The sequence below is a fragment of the Notamacropus eugenii genome, chromosome 5 (assembly GCF_028372415.1).
Source record: "Notamacropus eugenii isolate mMacEug1 chromosome 5, mMacEug1.pri_v2, whole genome shotgun sequence".
Taxonomy (NCBI): Eukaryota; Metazoa; Chordata; class Mammalia; order Diprotodontia; family Macropodidae; genus Notamacropus; species Notamacropus eugenii.
In genome coordinates, this window is record NC_092876.1 from 457,954,348 (window position 1) to 457,978,762 (window position 24,415).

Here is a 24,415-nt window from a genome sequence, read left to right on the forward strand (position 1 = left end):
CAGAACCTAAGAGACGATTCAGAATAGGGAACAACAAGTTTTCATTTCAAGAAAGGCTGTATGATAAATAATACTCGGGTTGAAATCTGGCCATCTCTTCTTTGCTTCCTTGTGAGTTTTCTTTGGTTCTCTGCTGGGCACTTTTTACCTGTTTTCCCTCCTCCCACCCCCAAGAAGGCTACAATAAAGTTTAGATATGTTTCTCTACAGTTGTAGATATGTGCATGTACATATACATACATACATATATAGATGTACTTTTGCAAACATACTCTACGTCTGATCTTTGTCGTATCTCTTGTTTATTATACCTCTTGCCTCCTCTACTTTACTTCTATCCACTACCTTGCCTTCCTATTGCTTGCTTACCTTCCTCCAAGGATCCCTCCCCATGCTTCCGTGCCCATAAATAAACACCCTTCTATGCCCCACTTTTACCTGTTCCCTCATTCTCCCCCATAAAGATCCTTCCCTTGTCCTTTCCTCCCTCCCTATGCTCCTACTGTTTTATTTCTTCTGAATTGAGAAGACTTTTCTTAAATGCATTCCCGATGAAAGTAGGTTACCAGAACTACAGCCCTCCTCCTCTATCTAATTCCTCTGTATGGATTCTTCCTCTTGCACCTCATATGTACAAAATAATTACTCTTTTTAGCTGTTCCTAAATGGTTCTATTTTTTAAATTCAAGTCATACTCAGGTTTACCCCAATCTTTCTTATAAGCTACCCAATTATTAATAAGAATCTTAGACATACCTTTTACATTATATATGTGCGTATATATATGTGTATACATATACATTCATATACATATACATACATATATACATATATAGATAGATAGTAAACAGTCTGTCCTTATGAATTCCTTATAATCAGTCTTTGGTATGTACTTTATATTACTCTTGGTTCTCATATGTCAAATCTTCTATTAAGTTCAGGATTTTTTTTTTAACAAAATCTTAAAAGTCTGAGGGTTTAATCAAATGTTCATTTTTTTCATTCAGGATAATCCTTAACTTTGCAGAGTATGGTATTTTCAGCCAGAACCTCAGTTCTTTCACTCTTCTATATATTGTGTTCCAAGACCTGCAGTCCTTTAATGTCTCTGCTGCTAAATCTTGTGTGAGTCTAATTGTGGCACCCCCATATTTAAATTGTTTTAATCTTGATGCTTTTAATATTTTATCCATGAGCTGGGGGTTTTAGAATTTGACTGTGATATTCCTGTGAGTTTTCCTGATAGGCTCTCTTTTAAGTGGTGATCAATGGATTTTTTCTATTTCTTCTTCCCCCCCATCCACCCCATTCTAATGCTTCAAGACAATTTTCTTCAATTATTTCTTGTATTATTTTATCAAGATTCTTTTTTTATCATAACTTTCAGTTAGTTCAATTATTTTTATATTTTCTCTTCTTGATTGATTCCCCAGATCTATTGTTTTCTTATAAGATATTTTACTTTCTTTTCTATTGTTTATTATTCATATTTTAGTTAATTATTTCTTGATCTCTCATCTATTATCTACCAACTATTATCTCATTTGATCTTCACAATCTTCCTGGGACTGAAGTGCTATTATCAAACGTTATTTTATATTTGAGGCAAACAGAGATTAAGTGACTTACCTAGGGTCACACAGCTAATAAGCTTCTGATGCAAGATTAGAACTTGTCCCCAGACCCATCCTTCTATCCATTTCACTACCTAGCCATCTGTTAGGAGAAGCAGATTGGAAGATACAGAACTAATTGCAGGTGTGTTCTAAGGAAAAACTTACAATTGGAACTGTCCAGAGATGGAATAGAATAGATGCTGTTTGTAGGTTTGGGGCTCTCCTCAACTGGAGGTCTTCAAGCAATGTATTAAGTAAGCGTGTCGTTGGGGACATGGATAGGATTTGTGGTTGGGAATAGATGGTCTCTGAGGTGAATCTAGGACTTGTTCCCAACTCTCTTCCACTAAGGTAGGAAAGCATTAACCTGCTTGACAGTTTGTTTGTAGGTATGAATACAAATAAAACAGAAGCCTGGGAAGTGTTTTCACCCCTTCTTCTTTATATACTGCCTGCAGAGGAGAGTTTGAGAACATGGCTTTTCTGGTTGCATAGCAACCAAATGAAGAGCCAGCCCCTCTGTGCCACCTGCTCCGATTCCCAGAATCTCTGGAGAGGCAGGTATGTGCCTGCAGTATTTTCCACGCTCTTTGCTGGTGAGTTAACCCTTCCTGTATTGGACCTTGCGCCATTTTTTATTCTATAAATTGAATTAGAATGGAAAGATATAGCATCACCTCTTTAGGGCCTCCTGACGCTGTGCCAGCATCACTGACACTGCCAGTGGCCATGCAGGTAGAGGAGTGGGGCTGCAGTTCTCTCCTTAGCAGGGTGGAGTGCTCTGTGGTTCTCTAGCACTGCAGTTACTCTCCCTTTCTGGCATCCGATTTACGGGTCCTTTGATTTATACCCTCTTCTGTGGCTTTGGCTTTTGCAGTGGAGAGAGAGTTTGTGCAGAGAGGAGTCACCTGGATCACAGCTCTTCATTTTGCCTTCAAACATGTAAACCCTTTTGGACTGGATTTGTGATACGGTGATAATCACGTGATCGGCTTTTGTTACTGTTCAGTCCTTGAAGTCTCGTCCAACTCTTTGTGACCCCATGGGAGGTTTTCTTGGCAAAGAGACTGGAGGGGTTTGCTGTTTCTTTCATTAGGTCATTTTACAGAGGAAAAATTGAGGCAAAAAGGCTTATATGACTTGCCCAGGGTCAGATTTGAACCCAGGTCTTCCTGACTCCAGGCCCAGAGGGTTATCCACTGGGCCACCAGCTAATCTGATGGGTGAGCCTCTTCTTGGCCTCCCCTTCAGGCACCCCAAGTCCTTCACACCTCAGAGAGGGACCTTTGGAAAACTTTCATAATCCCTTCGTGGCGTCTGTTCTGACATCTTTATTGCAATTTCTTAGTTTTTATACCAAAGATTCTCAACAATTGATTTTCATTTAAAGTTTCACTCTTACTTTTTAGTTTCCATACTGGGGGTTCTTCACGTTTTTGTGTGTGACTGTTTGGTGAAACCCATGGACCCCTTCTCAGAATAATATTTTCAAATGTATAAAATTTTTTAAAAATATGATTTTTTAAAAAAATTATTTTTAGTTTTAAAAATTCACTTCCATTAGATTTTGAGTTCCAGATTTTCTCTCCTTTCCCCTCCCCCACCCTAAGACAGCATGTGACTTGATATAGACTCCACATAGACATTCATATTAAACCTATTTTCACATTAATCATGTTGTAAAGAAGAATTAGAATCAATGGGAAAAACTATGAGAAAGAAGAAACAAAGAGAAAGAAAGAGAGCAAGTAATACACTTCGATTGCATTCAGACTGCATAGTGCTTTTTCTGGATGCGGCAGCATTTTCCATCATGGGTCTTTTGGAGTTGTCTTAGATCCTTGCATTGCCAAGAAGAACTCAAAGAACACAGTTATCGCACACTGTGGTTTTTACTGTGTATTATGTTCTCCTGGTGGTGCAGTGGATAGAGCACCAGTGCAGGAGTCAGGAGGACCTGATTTCAAATCTCACCTCAGACACTTGACACTCACTAGCTGTGTGACCTTGGGCAAGTCACTTAACCCCAATTGCCTCATCCTGGGTCATCTCCAGTCTCCTGATGAATATCTGGTCATTGGATTCAGATGACTCTGGAGGAGAAGTGAGGCTGGTGACCTGCACAGCCCTCCCTCACTCAAAACAAAGTCAAGTACAAGTCATGTCATCATTTCTCTGATGACGTGGTCTTCTTCAGCAACAAAGGATGAACACAGTCTCCTGGTTCTGCTCACTTCAGTCAGCCTCAGTTCATATAAGAAAAAATGATTACAGAGGAAACTTTATATATTGAAATACAGTTATCAAAATATTTTAAAAACAAATTGAAGAGCCTTAGATTCAGAATCCCTGAACTAGAACTTGGGTCTTTCAATGTAAATTCTCAGAGATCCCTTCCCTCTTAGAAAGAAAAAATAGTTAACAAGAACCACCTGGATACTGAGACCACCTCTGACAGTGCATGCACACATTCTGTCTCCCTAGTCCTCTACTTTTCTACGAAAAGGAGGAAGAGTTTCCTGATCAGCCTTCTGGAACCAGGCTTCACTGTTGCACTTAATCTGCTCTCTGATGCCAATCAGTCTTGGTTTGATTGGCATTATTCTATTACATGTGCACATCCACCCTCTGGTTCTGCTTTCTCCATTCTGCATCTGATCGCACAAGTTTTCCTATGTTTCTTTGAATTCCTCACTTTCATCATTCCCTTACATGCAAATACCATCATTTGTTTAGCCACTTCCAAATTGACGGGCACCAGTTTGTTTTGCCACTAAAACGTACAAATGCTTTGGGAGTATTCTGGTATCCATGGGAACTTCCTTTCTGTCACTGACCTCTTTTGGTTATATTACTCACTTAGCTATTAGAGGTCTGGAGGCTGAGGGTGGTCTTTTCAAAGCTGTGGTGAGGAGAGCCTGAGTCCAACTTTAGGATTAGACGTGACCCCAGTTTTACTTTTTTGGCGGCAAGGTCCTCTCAATGTTTCACTAAGCTCATTTGTCGTAGTGTCAGAGAGGAGGTTACTGTCACGTTCATCCTTTGTTTTCAAAGACCATGACACCAGAGAAATGATGACATGACTTGCACTTGACTTTGTTTCGAGTGAGGGAGGGCTGTGCAGGCCACCAGCCTCACTTCTCCTTCAGAGCCATCTGGGTCCAGTGACCAGATATTCATCAGGATGACTGTAAATAGCCCAGGATGCAATGGGAGACCTTGGCTTTCTTGGGCTGGCCTTTCCAGGTACTCACTTAGAGGGAGATAAAGCCCACTGAGTGAAGAGGCCTCTTTAAGAAGTAGTCAGGGAATGGCCCTTTTAATGAACAAAAGGCAGAAAAAACTAAATCACCCTGGGAGGGAACAGAAACTGTTACTATGGATAATCACTGCAAGCCAGTCGTGAAGTGGAGCTTGGGCAGGGATCGTCTGCTGTCCAGTCTATGGGCTTCATAGTGCACTGGATTTAAGGTTTGGGGAATGACAAGGAAGGAAGGAATGAAGGAAGGAAGGAAGGAAATAGGAGCTAATCTTAAAAAGATCCCACCAATATGGACAGCCTTCATTGCTCAGCCTGCGTAGAAGTTTACAGCACAATGTGGTGAGCTAATCCTGTGCCCAGGGGACTGGAGGAAGGGTTCCTGTGAAGCTGCCGTGGAGAATGGGTGTTCTGGAGGGCTGGCCTCCATTCTTCCCATGAGGTTCCTTTTTAAGAATATTCTCAGGAGACACTGCTTTGAGAGGCAAATATAACTCTCAAAAATGATATCAGAGGTTCCTAGCTGATCACACCTGATGCCTGCCACCGAATGTGAAGTAACTATAACCTGGTGTGAAAGGTGGTGTAACCTAGAGAATTAAAGATGGTGCTCACAATCAGAAAGGCCTGGTTTTAGATCTCGCCCTTGGTACATTCTAGTACCCTCATTTTATCGTAATTCAGTCACTTCAGTTGTGCCTGACTCTTCACGACTCCCTTTGGGGTTTTCTTGGTAATATTACTGAAGTGCTTTGCCATATTCTTCTCCCACTCATTTTACAGAAGGGGAAACTGAGGCAAACAGGGTTAAGTGACTTGTGTCTGAGGTCAGATTTGAACTCAGATCTTCCAGACTCCAAGCCCAGCACTCTATCCACTGAGTCATCTAGCTGCCCAAGCTCCGTTTTACTGATAAGGAAATCGAGGGCAGAGAGGGTAAAGGCTTTGCCCAAGGTCATGCAGGGAGTGTCAGAGGTAGGATATGAAGTCAGATCCTTGGATTGCAGAACTAGTGCTCTTTCCATTGCACCATCACCATGCTTCATCCCTAAAAAAGTCCTCATAGTAAGAAAAACAGATTCTAAGTACCACCTTTGATACATAGTAGCCATGTGACCCTAGACAAGTCACTGTAGTTCTCAGTACCCCTAAACAACTTTATAAGATACTAAGCAGCAGAGTGGTTACAGGTCTATGCTGATAGAGGGTGTGTCTTCCCTGGATGTCCCCTGTACCCTTGAAATTACAGAGCTCTCCCACATCCTCAACACCCCACCCAACTCTCCTCCAAAAAAAAAGGCATGACTTGGAACCGTCATTCCTCCTGGGATGCAGTACACCACTTCTCTGAAATGCGCTATTTCCGTCAAACGGGAGCCACACATCTGAGAGTAGGCTCTTGTCAGGGGTGATGAGTGCACAAGGTGCCATGCTACTCTGCCCAGCCCGGCCCTCTGCATGTTGAGGAAGAACATGACTGTCCCTTTGCTCACAAGTGGCTGTTTATCATAAAAGCACGTATTTTAAGGGTCTAATTATGGGTACGCCAACCTTACCTTGTATTTCCCCCTCCGTGCTTTCTGTGCTCCAGCCAAACCGGATTACTCTCAGTCTCCCAAGTGTTCTGCTTGCTAACACTGTTGTCTGTGCCTAGAATGTGATGCCTTCCCTTCATGTTCTGCTCGAAAGGGGCCTTCTTCCTTACGGCTCGCTGACTCTCCCCGCACTCGCATCCATGGGTATGACGCTTACCTCTTAGACTTCACCTAGCACTTTGTTTCATATTACTTTAATGCATTTTCCATGTAACATTGTATACTGCATACATCCTTATATGTACAAAATGCATAATCTAATTATATAGTAACAGTCTTTGTTAGGATCTTAATCCCCCTTATTCACTTGAGTCTGACTCTTCATGGCCCCATTTGGGGTTTTCTTGGCAAAGGGACTAGTGGTTTGCCATTTTGTTCTCCAGCTCATTTGATAGATGAGGAAACTGAGGTAAACTGACTTGCCCAGGATTTGAACTCAAGAAGATGAGTCTTCCTGACTCCAGGCTGGGCACTCTATCCACTTTGCCACCTAACTGCCCTTATTCCCCTACTACACTGTAAATTATATGTGGGGACGGATGGGGTTTTATTTAACAATCTTCCTCAGGGTGTAGCACGGTGCTCTCCACACAGTAAGACTTAGTAGAAGTACATTGAATTCAATAATTATAAAGCTTATATGTGTACCAGTTCTCTATATAGAATATAAATTCCCTGTGGGCAGGGATTATTTAATTTTTGTCTTAGTGTCTCCAGTGCCATATGCGTAGTATCAAACTAATGGGTTAGGTTGGTAAAATGTCATGAGGAAATTTTACCTGCCTAGAAAGGCATCTGGGATCACTTTCAATCAAAATGGACAGACATGACCATAGCCCTGGCACACAGTAGGGGCTTAATAAATGCCTATTGATTGATTAGTTGACTGAAACACAATCTTGTGATTTTTAATATCAACCCATTCTGAGGATATGGTGTGACAAATTTGGGGCTAAGATTAAAAAATAAAGTGTCTGGTGAATTCAGATTTGATGAGGGTTAATTCTGATTTCTGCTCTTTCCTTATTCCTGATGTCTGCCCACCTCCATCTGTTCTCACCCAATAGTATTCCATTACAACCATATACCACAATTTGTTTGGCCATTCCCCATTTGATGGGCATCCCTCAATTTCCAGTTCTTTGCCACCACAAAAAGAGCTGCTATAAATATTTTTGTACATGCGAGTCCTTCTCCTTTTTCTTTGATCTGTTCTGCGTACAGACCTAGCAGTGGGATCGCTGGGTCAAAATGTATGCACAGTTTTTGAACTTTGGGGCATAGCGAAACACATTCTGAACTCAAATGAACTTTTTTTAGATGACCTTTTTTCTTAATATTTTGATAACTGCACTACAATATAATTAATTTCCTTTGCAATCTTCTGTATATTTATTCATTTAAAATATAATTTTGAGAAGAGAGCAGTACTTCACTAGGTTCCCAAGGGTAGTGATGTGGGAGTCCTCTGACTTAGGGGTGAGGCAAGGATACATAGGAATCTCTGCTGAGACTAGAAAGATGAGGCACCCAGAAGGCAGAGATGAGGACCAGGGCATGCATTCCAGGCATGAAGGACGTCTAGAACTTATGTATGGCAGAGGGATGTGGCATGTCATGAACACCTGGTAGTCCTCTGACTCGGAACATAGAACCACTGACAACCAGATGAAGAGGAGATGGAAGAGGTAGGTTGGACTCAGAGTATGGGGGGCCAGACTAAGGAACTTGTATTTTATCTTTCAGGCAGTGAGAAGGCACTTTGTTCAGGAGAGTGATGTGGTCACTTATTCTGGTAGCTACGAGAAGGATCAATTAAGGATGAGAGACCAGCAGCAGGATGAGACCAGCTGAAGGATGAAAGGATTGCTTCATTAGCAGTCAGGGCCCAGTGGAGGTTAGATAAGTGGATCTGTGCTGGGACCAGTTCTGCATTAATTGTTTCACTTATGTTAATAGCATTCAGCAGTTCATCTGCAGGAGCAGAGATAGCAGATGTGGGAGTGACCTAAGGGGGTTTGAGGATTAGCGGAATGTGAACACGTATTGGAGGCAAGGAATCCGAGGAGAGCGCTCAGTGCTTTGTTCAACTGATTCAATACAGGGTTAAGATGGTGAAGGGAAGGAAACAAGGCTCGATGATATGGTAGGTAGGATTCTGGCTTGGAGTCAAGAAGACCCGAGTTCAAATTCGGCCTCAGGCACTTATCAGCTGGATGACACTAGGCAAGTCACTTACCCTCTGTGTGCCTCAGTTCCCTCATCTGCAAAATGGGGATAATAATAGCACCTACCTCCCAGGGTTGTTATGAGGATGTAGTGAGATAATTGTAAAGCTACTAGCAAACACATTTAAACACGTGTGTGTGTGAGAGAGACAGAGACAGAGAGACACAGAGACACAGACAGACAGAGAGAGAGAGACAGATCTGTAAATGTGATTTCTAAACCACCAAAAGTGATCTCTGGGGTATCATGGGAGAGGTGATAAAAGACTGAACATAAGATAATGGCCCAGTTCTTTAAAAGTCAGCAAGTCTGAAGGCATTTATTAAGTACCTGCATTTATTAAATACCTACTATATGTCAAGATCTGTGCTAAGCACTGAGGATACAAAGAAAGGCAAAAGATAGTCTTCACTCTCAGGGACCTCAAAGTCTAAAGGAAGAAAGATGGACTTTGTAAATTAAAAACTAATGAGCTTGATGTTTATTACTGGCAAATTTCCATAACATATAATAATATATAATACATGTAGTATATAATATATACCTTTATATAATATATAATATACCTTTTATTTTTACATCATCATTTCCAAATACAACCCCACCCTGCCCTACCCTACCCATTCATTGTTACAAAGAATTTTGAAAAGAAAGAGGAAAAAAATGCCTTGACACATTATTAAATGGATGGTTCTGGAAGCTCTTAGGAAGGAAAGCAGTGATCACTAGGAACCATCACGAGTTCACTAAGAATGAGCCTTTGACAAAGCTTCTAGACTGGTAGGTTAAAAAAAATGCTGTAGACAAAGTTATATCAGAATTTCAGGAAGACCTTTCAATTTCTCTCAGTTCCCATGGATACATGTGTGAGGTAGATATTAGTACTTTTATTATATCAATAACTATCTACATGAATGGAATGAGCCCCCAAAATGGTGTTTAACAGGTAGACATCAATCTGAAGTGGAGATTCTCTAGTAACATGTAAGAGTGCTGGTCCCAGGGGTGTGCTGGAGAAGCTGCTACTTATTTCTGAAAGCCAAGTTGTTAAATTTTCAGTGTAACCATTTACACCTTGGAAACTGGCAAAAGCTACAACTCAGAGCTTGATGTATTGTTCTGCTGATTGTCTAGAATTTAAAAAGTGGTGGAGAAAATGTTGATAATACAGATTAAGCATTAAAATGGTTACTCCCTTTTTGGAGAGGCAATTGTTAAACATTTACCAGCACAACCCTTGTTAGCTCTGTCTTTTGCTCTGTTCTCTCTCTCTCTGTCTCTCTCTCTCTGTCTCTCTGTCTCTCTCTCTCTCCCTCTCTCTCTTTTTCTCTCTCTTTCTCTCTCTGTCTCTAGTGAATATGTAATTTTCTTTTTTCCTTTCTTTAAATACATTTTATTTTTCCCTAATTACATGTTACAGCAATTTTTTAAAACTTTTTTAAAAAAAGTTTTGAGTTCTACATTCTATCCTTCTCTCCCTCCCTGAGACAGTAAGCAATCAGATATCAAATGTGTGCAATCGTGTAAAACATTTACATATTGATCATTTTGTACAAAAAGTCTTGCATAAAAGAAAAATAAAATAAGAAAGTGAAAAATAGCCTGCTTCAGTCTGTATTCAAACAATATCATTTCTTTCTGTGAAGAAGGATAACATGCTGCATCATTAGTCATTTGGGACTGTCTTAGAACATTGTATTGCTGAGAATAGCTAAGTCATTCACAATTCTTCATCACACAATATTACTGTTACTGCGTCCAATATTCTTCTGGTTCTGCTCACTTTCCTCTGCATCAGTTCATGTAAGTATTTCCAGGTTTTTCTGAAATTCTCCTGCTTGTCATTTCCTACAGCACAATAACAATCCATTACAATCATATACCACAGCTTATTTAGCCATTCCCCAGTTAATGGGCATCCCTTTGATTTCCAATTCTTTGCCACCACAAAAAGAGCTGCTATAAATATTTTTGTACAAATAGATCCTTTTTACCTTTTTGTGCATATCTTTGGGATATGAACCTATTCTGCCCTGTTCTCTCTCTTTTTAAAAATTCTTTACTTTATTTATTTTTAGTTCTCAATATTCATTTCCACAAGATTTTGAGTTCTAAATTTTCTCCCCATCTCTCCCTGCCCTGCCACCCCATATGGCATACATTCCAATTACCCCCTCCCCCAGTCTGCCCTCTCTTTTATCACCCCATCTTATCTTCTTCCCCTTTACTTTTTTATTGGGCATTATAGATTTCTATACCCCATTGCCTATATATCTCATTTCCCAGTTGCATGTAAAAAAAATTTTTATCATTTGTTTTTAAAATTTTTGAGTTCCAAATTCTCTTCCTTATTCCCTCTCCATTTACCCTCATTGAGAAGGCAAGCCATTCAATATAGGTTATACATGTGTAGTTATGCAAAACACTTCTATAATAGTTATGTTGTGAAAAGCTAACTATATTTCCCTCCATCCTATTCTGCCCTCCACTCATTCTATTTTCAACTTTGACCCTATCCCTTTTCAAAAGTGTTTGCTTCTGACTATCCTCCTTCCTCAATCTGCCTTCTGTTCTATCACCCCCCTCCCCTTATCCTTTTCCCCCTTTCTTGTAGGGTAAGATACCTAATTGAGTGTATATGTTATTCCTTCCTCAAACCAAATCCAATGAGAGTAAGGTTCATTCATTCCCTCTCACCTCCCCCCTCTTCCCCTCCATTGTGAAATCTTTTTCTTGACTTTTTTATGTGAGATAATTTACCCCATTCTCTCTCTTCCTTTCTCCTTCTCCTAATATATTCCTCTTTCATCCCTTAATTTTATTTTTTAGGTATCATCCCTTCATATGCAACTCACCCTGTACCATCTATCTATCTATCTATCTATCTATCTATCTATCTATCTATCTATCTATCTATCTATCTATCTATCTTTCCTCCAATTACCCTAATACTAAGTAAGGTCTCATAAGTTACAAATATCATCTCCATATAAGAATGTAAACAGTTCAACTTTAATAAGTCCCTTATGATTTCTCTTTCCTGTTTACCTTTTTATACTTCTCTTGATTCTTGTATCTGAAAGTCAATTTTTCTATTCAGCTCTGGTCTTTTCAGCAAGAATGCTTGAAAATCCTCTATTTCATTAAAATTCCATTTTTTCCCCTGAAGTATTATACTCAGTTTTGCTGGGTAGATGATTCTTGGTTTTAATCCTAGCTCCTCTGACCTCCAGAATATCATATTCCAAGCCCTTTGATCCCTTAATGTAGAAGCTGCTAGATCTTGTGTTAATCTAATTTTATTTCCATAATACTGGAATTGTTTCTTTCTGGCTGCTTGCAATATTTTCTCCTTGATCTGGGAACTCTGGAATTTGGCTACAATATTCCTAGGAGTTTTCCTTTTGGGATCTATTTCAAGAGATGATCAGTAAATTCTTTCCATTTCTATTTTACCCTCTGATTCTAGAATATCAGGGCAGTTTTCTTTCATAATTTCTTGAAAGATGATATCCAGGCTCTTTTTTTTTTTGATCATGACTTACAGGTAGTCCAATAATTTTTAAATTATTTCTCCTAGATTCTGCTCTGTTCTCTTGAGAATTTCTATCAATGATTTGCCTGAAGACAAAAGGAATAGTTAATGCATCAAGTGGCAGAAACTGGTATCCAAAAAATAACTTGTGTCATCGTAAAAGCAAAAGTAGACAATTTTGACTACACAAAATTAAAAAGCTTTTGCACAAATCATCAAAGCTAGGACAAGAAAAGAAATCAACCGTTTATTTTTTTAAAAGTCTGTATCACATATCTCTGATAAAAGTCTGAGATCTAAGAAATACAGTCACCTAACACAACTATATAGGATCAAGGGGAATTTTCCCCAATAATTGTTAAGTCCACAGTTTTCAAAATAAAGATTGTGAACTTTCAATGACTATTTGAAAGATTACTCAAAAATCATTTATAGTAAGAGAAATACAGATTAAAAAAAACCCTGAGGTTTCACCTCACACCCTGTAAAGTGGCAAAGATAACAAAGGACAACAATGGTAAATTTTGGAAGGGTTATAGGAAGACAGGCACTTAATAGCACTGTTAGTGGAGCCTGGAGTAACTGGTCCAGCCATTCTGGAAGCAATTTAAAGTTTTGTGAGAAAAGTCACTAAGTTGTTCCTACCCTTTGAACCAGAGATGCCATTGCAGGGCACATACCTGAAGGAGTTTAAAGACAGTAACACAGATCTTATATATATATATATCTCAAAGAATTAATAGCAGTACTTTTATTGTGGTAGCAAAAAACAACAACAACAACAAAAACCTGGAAATAAATTGGAGTAATATCTGTTGAGAATGGCTGAACAAATTTTAGTGTGTGAATATAATTGAGTATTGTTGTGCAGTAAGAAATGGTGAATATCAGGAACTCACAAAAAAAAATGAAGATGAATACAGAATTATGAAAATAGTGGTACTCTGGAAGTAGTACTGATTTGGCATCCAAGGACTTGAGTTCAAATGCTGGTTCAACTATTTACTGCCTGTATGACCTTGAGGAAGTTTCTTTAACCTAAGGCCTCAGTTTTCTCTCCTGAGAAACTCTCAAACTCAGAATGTCCCAACAAAGGGGGTTGGAGTAGATAATGTTAGTTCTAAATCTATGACTCTATGGTATAATATCTCTTGATATACGATAGTGAAACGAACACAAAGCTGAAACCAGTGCTATGTATTTGGATTGGCCGTTCTTGGCCACTGATGAAGCAATGGACCTCCTTCTCTCTCCTTTCCTTGGAGAGGTGGAAGATTGTGGGTGCAGTGGGTTACATGCACTGTTTGATGTGGTCCCTCCCCATTTTGGTTCATTTTGCTTGACTGTTTTTCTTTGTTAACAAAGGAGGACTCACTGAAAGGAGTGGGCTGTATCCAGAAATGCCTACATCTTACAAGCAGAAGAAATCAATAAAATGTTAATTTTTCTAAAAGATCAAAGGATAGTTCATGTGTAGTAAAAAAGATGTAGGGACTTTAGTGATCTATACCTCTTCAAATGTTTAAATGATTGTCATATGGAAGAAGGATTAGACTTAATCTATTTAACTCCAGAGGGAAAAGCTCAGATCATTTGGCAGAAGTTATGGGAAGGTTAAAACAGAAGGTAGAGTTTAGCTTCATATGATGAAGACGTTTCTAAAAATTTTAGCTGTGACTAACATATGTTTGTTGCAAGGACTTAGTTTTTATTTATTTTTTATTTTTTTCCAGTGGAAGGGGAGGAGGTCAGGCAGTCAAAAATAGAAAAAGAGCTAGAAAAAGAAAAGGTCATTGAGGCATTCTTTTAAAAAGGAAGAGTAGAAAGCAGAAGGCAGGACAGGAAGAAGCACAAACCAGGACTGCTTTCATGGATATTATTGACTAGATTGATGCATTGGGAAGGATGTTGTGTAAGACCTTTAAAGCACTGACAATTTGTGATTTCCAGTGTTTCCAAGCAATAGACTCAGAAATGAATCTAACATTTGGATTAGGTCAAGACACAAACATAAAGTTCAGAAGCAAGCAAAGCCTTGCTAGAGGATTAAGGAGTCCTTACGGCCAGGATCACTCTTACTATCTTTGTGTAAATGTACATTAACAAGATTCTTTTGCACATTTGTACAGTGGGCCAGGGTGACAAGCTAAGTCTATATTTATGGTGAAAAATGTTCTATTGCTACTTTACTCATGCATTTTCTTTTTTTGGGTAAAAGTTGACCTTGTTTACATTCTACACAATTACATTTTGATTTAACACAGTAAACATAAACTTACAAAACATGCTTCCTGAAAACAATTAAGGGAAACAACAATTAAGAGTGATAACAAATGGAGGTACATGCAACTGTTTGTTAAAAGTCAAGAACATTGAAGGCCTTTGCTTTGAAGTAGTTGTGCCACCTGGCTGAGCTGTAAAAATAAAACACACCTGTGGAAACTCATGAGCTATGGTTTTTAACTGGTATACACTGACAGAATACCTCGAACCTGAAGTTGCTTTTCTAGATATCTACTCAGGCTTTAAGTTACCTTACCTGATATAGACAGATGAGTAAACCGAGGAAAGATAAAATGACCTGCCTGCCCATTGCGGTAAATTGATAAGTCTCAGAGCCAAGAACTTGAATTCAGTTCTTTTGAGACTATTTCTTTTCCTATTCCCACATACAACCTTTTTATGTTGAACACAAAAATGGGACACGGGATAGCTACTTGGGTGCCTTTACTGAAGAAGGGAGTTTGCTAACACTGAAGGAAAGTGCAGTGGTAATGATCATAAATAAATAATAGCTAACATTTATATAGCTCCTCCTAGGTGCCAGGCGCCACGCTAAGCACTTTACAAATATCATCTTCTTTGATCCTTACAACAACCCTGGGAGGGGGGTGCTGTTATTATCCCCATTTTACAAGTGAGGCAAACAGAAGCCAAGTGACTTGCCCAGCTAGTAAAATCAGATTTGAACTCAGGATTTTCTGGCTCCAGACCTAGCACTCTATCACTTCACTATCTCATTACCTTTACTAGATCTGAATTTGGAGAACTCTTGAATCCCAGCTTTCCCATCTATTATATCTGTTACCTTGTTCAAATCATTCACCTCACCCTCAGTTTTCTTATCTATAAAATCAGGGGCTTAGACCAGATGGCCTATACATCTAATAAAATTCTTCTGATTCTTCAGCCTTAGGACTCAAACTCAGAATGTCCCAAACACAACTTTATCTTTTTCCTAAACTCCATCCCTTTTCCATACTAACCTGTGTTTTTTCTGGGCACCACCATACTTTTAGTCACCCCATTCACAACATTTGAGTCATCTCTGACTCTTCTTTCTGCCTCATTCCCCAGATCCAATCGTTTGCCAAGTTTTGTTGATACTACCACCATGTATCTCTTGAATCTGCCCCCTCCTCTCTACCACAGACTACCCCCCTAGTCCAGGGCCCCCTCTTCCTCTTGCCTGGATCATAGTCTAGCAATTGGTCTCCCTGCATCAAGGTCGTTACCTTCCAATCTCTCTTCCACACAAATGCCAAAGTGGTATTGCTAAAACACAGGTTTGACCATGTCAATCCCATGCTCAAGAAGCTCTAGTGTCTCTCTATTACCTCTAGGATCAAATGCAAACTCCTAGCATTTAAAGTCCTTCACAACCTGACTCTAACCTACCTTCCAGCCTTATTACATAATTATTTCCTTGCATGAGTTTTTGACCTAGAGCTTAGCACAGTGTCTGGTACATAGTAGGTGCTTAATAAATGTTGATTGATTGCTTGATCCAGCCAGACTGGTCTTAATGTCCCCAACACATAGAAGATATTCCATCTCCTATCTCCATTTCCTTTTGCACAGACTGTTCCTCATCCTTGAAATTCATTCATTCCTTGTTTCTGCCTTTTAGGATTCCTAATTTCTTTCTTTTTTAAAAAAATTTATTTATTTGTTTTCAGTTTTCAACAATCACTTCCATAAGTTTTTAATTTTCTCCCCCTCCGTCTCCCCTCCTTCCCTGAGAAGACATGCAATCTTATATGTGTTCTACACTTACAGTCTTATTAAACACATTTTTACATTGGTCATGTTGAATAGAAGAATTAAAACGAATGGGAGAAACCATGAGAAAAAACAAACCAAAACATAACACAAGAGAAAACAGTCTGCTTCATTCCGCCTTCCAATTCCATAGTTCTTTCTCTGGGTGTGGATGGCATTTTGCCTTGAGTCCTTTGGGAATGTTTTAGGTCCTTGCATTGCTGTGAAGGGTTAAGTCTATCAGAAACAGTCCTCACACACTGGCTGTTACTGTGTACAATGTTCTCCTGGTTCTGCTCATTTCACTCAGCTTCAGTTCATATAAGTCTTTCCAGGTTTTTCTGAAGTCTGACTGTTCATCATTTCTTGTAGCACAATAGTTCATCATTTCTTATGGAACAATAGCCTAGCTTCTTTCAAAGCTCAAATGTCACCTTCCCCACATGAAACCTTTTCTGGTTTTTCTTCTGCTGCTTCTCTTTGCCCCTTTCCTCCTCCAGTTAGCTGCCAGGGCTGTCCTGGCCACATCATTCAAAATCATCCCCTGTGCTGATGATAATGCCACAGGTTGCCTCTCCTTGCTCTAGAGTAAAGAGTCTAAACCATACTCAGCAGCCAGCCTGGGATTCCAAGGATTCTTTTCTCCCAGAGTTTTTGACAGGGATTATCATAAATATTATGGTTGAAATCCTGGGAAAAGGTCCTTCTGCACCTTCTTCTTTCTTTATCCCTGTTCGCAAGTGTTACAGGCTTCAATCACCACCATGCAGTAGGGCAGACTTCCCACAGTGCTTTGCCTGCACCCACTAGTTCTGGTGTATAAGGATGATATCTCAGGGGTAAAATGGTAAGGAAAGGGAAGTTTCTTAGTTCAACCTAAAGCCTGAATGTTTTTACTGAGACTCTCTCAGTCAGGTGGTTTCCAGTCCATGTTTTATTGTTACCACCCCATGGGAAATGAGTCTCTGGCTGCCAATTCTTTCTCATGAAATCTCCAAATATTAACTTCCCAAACCAAACGCTGGTGAAGGAGTTAATAGGGTGTAACACTGTACTCAGACCAGAGAACTAAAAGAAAAGACATCGCTCCTTGGTTGTTTTTTTGTTTTTTGTTTTTTAATCTCCTGTCCCATGAGGCAGACATTCAGTCTTTCAGGAAGAAGCAGCATTGAAAGAGCTGGAGACGTACAGAATGCGTATTTCTCTCCGTTGTCGTTTATTCATTTAGTCAGTTATGTCCATGAACCCTTCATGACCCCACTTGGAGTTTTCTTGGCAAAGATACTGCAGTGTTTTGCCATTTCCTTCTTCAACTCATTTTACAGATGAGGAAACTGAGGCAAACAGGGTTAATTGAGTTAGCTAGAGTCACACAGCTGGTAAGTCTTCCAGACTCCAGGCTAGGCACTCTGTTCACTGTGCCACCCAGCTGCCCTTTCTTTCCATTAGCTATCAGCTAAAAAAGATGAAATCCAAACATCCATGAATGGGCTTCAGTTGTTTCCTCTGTAAAAATGAGAATGGTTGAACTAACTCAGGATTCTTAAGCTGGAGTCCATGGACTTTGGGGATACAGGGATAGATATCAAGGGTATGTGAACTTAGATGAAAAATACATCTCTCGGGGGAAAATGCATTTTTATTTTCACTAATCTCTTACTGAATTTGAGCATTTTCTTCAATTATTTAAAAAGATTATTCTGAGGAAAGGTCCATAGCCCTCATCAGACTCTCCAAAGGATCCATGACACAGAAAAGGTTAAGAATCCCTGGACTAAATAATCCCCAATGTCCTTTCCAGCTTTGATATTTTATGATTCTATCACTGTGATTTTAAAAAGCATCTTGAAAGCTAATAAGGATAAAGGAAATACAACTCTATGCTCTCCAGCCCTGTGTCTGTAATTCTAAGGTGTTCTACTCCTTTGACTGCGTAGAATGTTTACAATAGCTGGCACGTGTACAGAGGCAGCTAGGTGGCTCAGGGGATGTAGGGCTGGGCCTGGAGTCAGGAAGACCTGAGTTCAAATCTGACCTCAGACACCTCCTAGCTATGTGACCCTGGGCAAGTCACTTCACCCTGTTTGCCTCCGTTTCCTCATCTGTAAAACGAGCTGGAGAAGGATATGACAAACCACTCCAGATCTTTGCCATGAAAACCCCAGAAGAGATCACAGAGTCACACATAACTGAATGATAACACAAGTATTTATATGGTGCTAAAGGGTTTACAAATGCTATCTCATTTGATCCTCACAACAGCCCTGGGAGGTAAGTGCTATTTTTACCCTCATTTTATAGTTGGAGAAACTAAAACAGATAGAGATTAGGTGACTGGCCCACGGTTAGATAATAAGTATGTGAGGCAGAATTCAAACTCGTGTCTTACTGACTGTTCACTGATCATTGTTTGGTCATTTGTTTCAGTTGTGTCTAACTCTTTGTGACCCCGTAGGGGGTTTTCTGGGCAAAGATACTGGAGTGGTTTGCCATTTCCTTCTCCAGCTCATTTTACTGACGAGAAAACCAAAGCAAACAGAGTTAAGTGACTTGCCCAGGGTCATACAGTTAGTCAGTAAGTATCTGAGGCCAGACTTGAACAAAGGAAGAGGAGTTTTCCTGACACCAGGTCCGGCACTGCACCACCTAGCTGCCATGTGCACCGAACCACCTAGCTAAAGTAAGGATAATTTGAGGATTTTGTTGGCTTTTTTTCCCCTCTCCAGTTAAGAAAACAGAAATATCATCTTTCTACTCTGACTTTTGGAGTCATGCTTGATTTACCCATTGTGCATGGTTCCTGGAAAGCCCCAGGCTTTGGTTTAACGTGCATCTGGGATGGCGGAGCAGCTAAAGTTACCTTTTCTCTTGCCCCAGTCCCAAACCTGGCACCGGAAGAGAACTGAGTATTTGCAGTGTCATTTGTGGAAGGAGGCAGGGCTGGCTAGTATAATTAGGACAGTAGCTTTTGTGAGCCACACAGGGAAATGCTTCCAGCTCCTGAGCTCTCCTCTTCCTTGGCTTTCCCAAGGTAACAGTGGGATGGGATCCTTTTCTGCTGCATGATGGCTATATTTTTTATGAGAGTAAAAAAAAAGGTTTATTCTCTTATTTTAATTTCTGAACCGTCTGTTGATTTTCTCTTGTCTGCACAGGTGGGCAGTTTGGCTTTGTATGGAATTTGTCAGCTGCACTGTGTAAAAATAGGATGGCTATCTTTTGGGGGCTTTGTTCTAGATGCTGGAGGTAGGGCTTAGAGATGATGGGTCTGCTAAGTTTTAAACGTAAAACATTAACCCCTGACAAGTAAACATGAAGCAGGGCGTGCAGAATGGAGTAGAAAGTAGGCATTTTCCACTTTGATCTTTGGCAAAGCAGGTTTCTCCTTTACAGAATGGATTCACTCTCTTTGTCTCATAAAAGTTCTTATCAAGGTCATAAAAGCTCCCTATGTGGTAGGAATTTGGGGGAGCAATGTTCTTGTCTTTATCATCCTCTAAATCAAAATAGAATGGTGGTGTTTTTTTCTGGAACTAGCCCTTGATTGGTGTTCTAGAATTCAACTCTCTTGTCTCTGAGTGCATCAGAGACATCCTCACCCACCCACCCTCAGCTATGGGCTGCTCCGGTGCATGGGAATGGTTTGGCATAGGCAAGAAGGAGTTAATGCTTGTCAAGCATTATTCTTAAACAAATTAAGGCCAGAGCAGCTCAGTGGCAGTGCCCCCCAGAGGGACTGGATGTTCAGCAGCGATAGGAGCTCTGGGTTATTACTTGGGCCTTTCTCTTGACCTCAGGTTCTGCAGACAAAAGAAAGGGCTCTCTTTGGAGGTAGGTAGTTCTAATACCATGAGTTGTTTCTCAGAGTCGGTTCTTTACCACAGACTCCCTTTGATGTCGCTGTCCAGGGTATCCATCTGCGTGAACCAAGAAAAGACCATGCTTCTCCGTCCTTAAGCATTAAGAACAGCTAGCCAGAGGAGAGGTGTTTTGTTTTCCATCTTCTCTGCACACAGACACAGACACAGACACACACACACACACACACACACACTCACTCACATGCACGCACGCACGCACGCACGCACACCTTGACTAATATATTATCACATCAACTTCTCAGCAACGCCTAGAAGCCATGATGCGGCGGTCCCTGGAGCGGGCACAGCAGCTGGAGCAGAAGCAGAAGCGGTGGTCCTGGGGAGGAGCGCTGGCTTCCAGCTCGGGCTCTTCCGACAAGGATGGTGAGTGAAGCCGGCTGTCTTGTCTGCATTGCAGATCCTGCAGAACGGAACCACCCCGAGAGCAGCAGCCTAAGCAGCGTGGTTGCTGGGGTACTTTCCACTGGTGGGCCCACTTGGAATTGTGGAAGCTTTGCAGTTATTAAACTTGCCAGAATTGCCGTTGAGATGAATTCATGGCAATTTGGGGCACCCGTTCTTAAGGGTTTGGGTTTTTTTAATATGGCTCAGACACCAGAGATCACAGATAATTGTTGTTAAAAGGGAGAAGAGAATTTTTTAAGTAACTGATTTTACAAGCACAAGAAATCAATTTGGACTAGTAAACATGAGGCTGTGGATATTTTTCATGGTTAGGGTCTAGTTCATCAGGCAACAAAAAAATGTTTTTAAGTGCCTACTATGTGCCAGACACTGTGCTATTAAAAATGCAGAACAGTGTTTGCCATTTATTTCTCCCTTGTCCTTAATTTTTGTTGCTTTTAGTTTTCTTTCAAAGCTAAATGGTTTACGTGATTATTCAGTTTGTGTCAGCTTTCAAGTTTCCAGGTCAGCTTAATTTCTTTATAAAGCTGGTCGTCTTGAAAGGTGACTTTTTTAAATCTGATAAATGAAACATGACTGCGTTTTAAAATACTTGTCTCTTTGAATAATAAGATTACCATTCTTTTAATGAATAAGCTATAAATGCATTGTATAGATCTTTCTGGAGTGGGCATGTTTAACTGTTGACAGTACATTGTCTGAGCTATGCTGTTTTTTGTGTTATACTCCAATAGGGAAAAAAAAATCTATTTTTTTAAATTAAAAAGAGCTACCTTTTCCACTTACTTTTTCTAATAGCTCTAGTAAACTTTTTTTTAAGAGCCAACAGTGATAAAATAAAAGTATCAGGTTACTTGTCACCTCTCTTTGCTCTGATTTTCTGCTGTGTAGGTGAATCAGAAAATACCCCACCCCCTCTTCTAGGTTTATCGGCCAGCACCCTTCCTGCAGACCCCGTGACCTCTGCCTCTGCTGCTGATGACTCCAATGGTACTTCAGAGCATCACAGTACTACGATGTTTTGTGATAACTGTTTCCAGTCACTTTAATTCATCCACTAACCTTGTCTGTTTTAAACATCCCTTTTAATATACATCTCCATCTGATGCTGTGTAACTTTGTTTTAATAGCACTATGACCCACACGTATGTTGCCTTCTATTGTTTCATCATAGTGATGTCAGTGCATGCCTACATCTTCCTTGGGTGAAGTGAATGCATCTCATACTTGGCTCCCACTCACTCCAGACTCAAACAGCTCAGTAAATTTGTTGACTTGGTGTGGATGTTGTTTGAGCCTGTCCTAGGCACATTTTTGGGGTAGCCTCTACAGAAAATGCCTAGGTTGACCCTACATGTCATTATTTCCATTTAAAGATCATTCCATTTTTATAACATGCTTCATGGGAGGGGGGATGCCTGAGCTCTCTGTCTGTGTCACTGGGATAGATTTTGGCCGTAGGTCTGTCAGAAAGGGGATGGCAAGGGAGCCTTATCAACAGAAATACTTTTGGAAGCTTACAAATTCATATTCTGGGTTTGTCCTTGCCTGTCCTGTCTGGTAGGCATTTTGTTTTAAATAAAGGGCTAACAGACTGCCTTATCTAGAACAGGAACGAGAGCTAGCACACCTTTACTTCTTTCCATTTAAAGTGCATCTTTAGAAATGGAAGTATACTTGCTGCTGACAAAAAGGGCTTTAAAAAAAAGAAATGGGTGCAGTAATTAACCAGTAATGCGGATGGTCATATTACATGAACAGAAATAGAAGTTTTGAGTTCTCTGCCTCCTCCTTAAACAGAATCATCACAGTCTTGTTGCCTAGGTGGACTTAAGAGCCTACTTAGATGGGCAGGGTTAATTTTACAGCACCTGTACTTCTCCCCTTAGTCTTAGGATAGCAGGGAGAGATGCACAACTCCCCACTGGGAGACCACCAAAACTGCAGTTTTGGTTTCCACTGAGTTTTAATGGTTTTAAGTTTTAAGATCCTGGAAATCTTAACCACTAAGACTCAAGGTCCATACGTTTAAAAGAATCACTCTGGATTATTCATTTGGTGACTGTCTGAAGCCTGCTCCTGAAGGATTTCTTTGATCTTTAAACAAGTATCCTTAGCACAGCAGAAGGCAACGTAAATTTCCCAACCTTGAGAATTGTCAGATAAGGTAGTGTTTTCATTTCCTGGGCTGAGTGAAGCTCATTTTATTTTACAGATTTTTTTGTTCCAGTGGCAGTTAAATTTAGAACAGAAGTGTAATTGGTCCATATGGGGTTTTTGTTTGTTTCCAAATACACCATGAAACAGGCTTTTTGATCTCTTTTGGGAAGTTGGAACTTGTGATTTGACTGGTGTAGGGAACTCCTGGTGAGGAAACTCCCTCTACCAATATAGATTGTCAACTCTTCAGCAAATTATAGTCTCAGAGCATTGCTTGGGGGACTGAAAGGTTAAGTGACTTGCCCAAGGTCACACAGTTTTTATGTATGGAGATAGGAGCTTGAATCTAGGTGTCTCTAATTCCAAGGCCAGCTTTAGCTACTTTTACCCCACTGCTTTTCTTAAGAAGATCATCTGCCATGAGGATTTACTATAGTTTTAGTTTTTGTAAAATGGAAATGTTGAGATGGCAAAAAGAAAATCCTCCACTATAATAGTTAATTGTTGAAGAGGCTGGACATTTGAAATTAGGACAATTAGATTTTTAGGGTAATAAATACATAGTTTGCTATTTCAGAGCTTTTATTAACAAAGGTCCACAGATGAAGTAGGGAAGAAAATAATTTATTGATTTTCTGCTCTGTAGTATGAATATAAACTTGTTTTTTTCATGCATCTCTCTACAGCATGTGACAAACTTTCAGCTTCTACAATGAATCTTCCAAAGCAAGTGGAGCCACCCATCAGTAAGCGTCTGTCTTCCTCCACCGCAACAATTACATATTCCCCTGACAAAGGCAAGTGACTATGTCCTTTTGGGCTCTCTGCAGTCCTCTTCTCTTTCTACATTTAAATATTCTCTTGGATGGTTATAAACCTTTCTAGAACTGTCCCTTTCATGAGTCACTCCTCCCGCTATCCCCTCTCCCCCAACACACCAACCTCTCTGCCCTTTGCAAATAACTCTGTTATAATATAGCATAGTCAAACCCTCTAATCCGTGGGAAGAAAGGAGCTGATTTGGAAATGGGCAGCTAGTTTTTACTTCTAGGGAATGGGAATTGACCTGTTCTTCCAGATACAGAATCTCTGCTTCACTTATTTCTAGAAATTAACTTAAAAGCAAGTGGAATGTGACAGAATAACTTAAATAAATGACAAGGATTTTCCTACCTGATGTGCCTTAGGCATCTGAAGTGCTCGAATCAATGAGGTTGATGTTACTTAGAGTTCGGTAGATAACATAGTCTTCTAACAAAATGGGTCACTGTAATTTCCCATGATAATAGACCAAGGCTCTCTATTCAATAGGAAGAGAAACCATGTGACCAAGTAAGAAAAAACTACTTAAAAGAAGGCAGCATTTCCAGGTGCTCTAACTAGCTGTTGGCAGCAGGTGAATTTAGTTACTGGGATGTGGATGACAAAAACTTTGGTGCCATTTTTAGATATTCTTTGAATTAAAGATTTAAGGGACCGGCTTTCTGTCTCATTCGGGTTATTGGGCAGCTCTCTCTTGGGGGTTCAGATAAATCACTAAAACAGCCCAAAAACCACTCACTCAGGCTTTGAAGGTTAAAGGATAAGGCAGGAGAGAGATAAACCCTGCCATGTTGTGTGATGGTGATGCTTAAAAAAGCCATCCTCTCCAAGGGTGTGATCTGCTGTGCGTTGCATTTCCGATGGAATATTTA

The 24,415-nt window shown here is 40.1% G+C and overlaps 1 protein-coding gene across 8 annotated transcripts in view; it reads left to right on the forward strand.

Annotated features, from left to right (window-relative positions):
- Positions 1-24,415, forward strand: part of MAP7D2 (MAP7 domain containing 2) — a 182,478-nt gene that overhangs the window by 119,100 nt on the left and 38,963 nt on the right. For 5 of the 8 annotated variants that reach the window (XR_011968256.1, XM_072615305.1, XM_072615306.1 and 2 more), the window contains exons 4-5: positions 20,399-20,519; positions 23,408-23,518. Coding sequence is in view for 7 of the 8 variants with exons in the window: in XM_072615305.1 (XP_072471406.1) it covers positions 20,399-20,519; positions 23,408-23,518 (232 nt within the window). In the remaining variant the exon portion in view is untranslated. Of the gene's footprint in view, positions 1-1,753; positions 2,213-20,008; positions 20,107-20,398; positions 20,520-21,578; positions 22,729-23,407; positions 23,519-24,415 lie in introns of those variants that run through there. The other 3 variants (XM_072615309.1, XM_072615310.1, XM_072615312.1) reach the window with 3 other exon arrangements.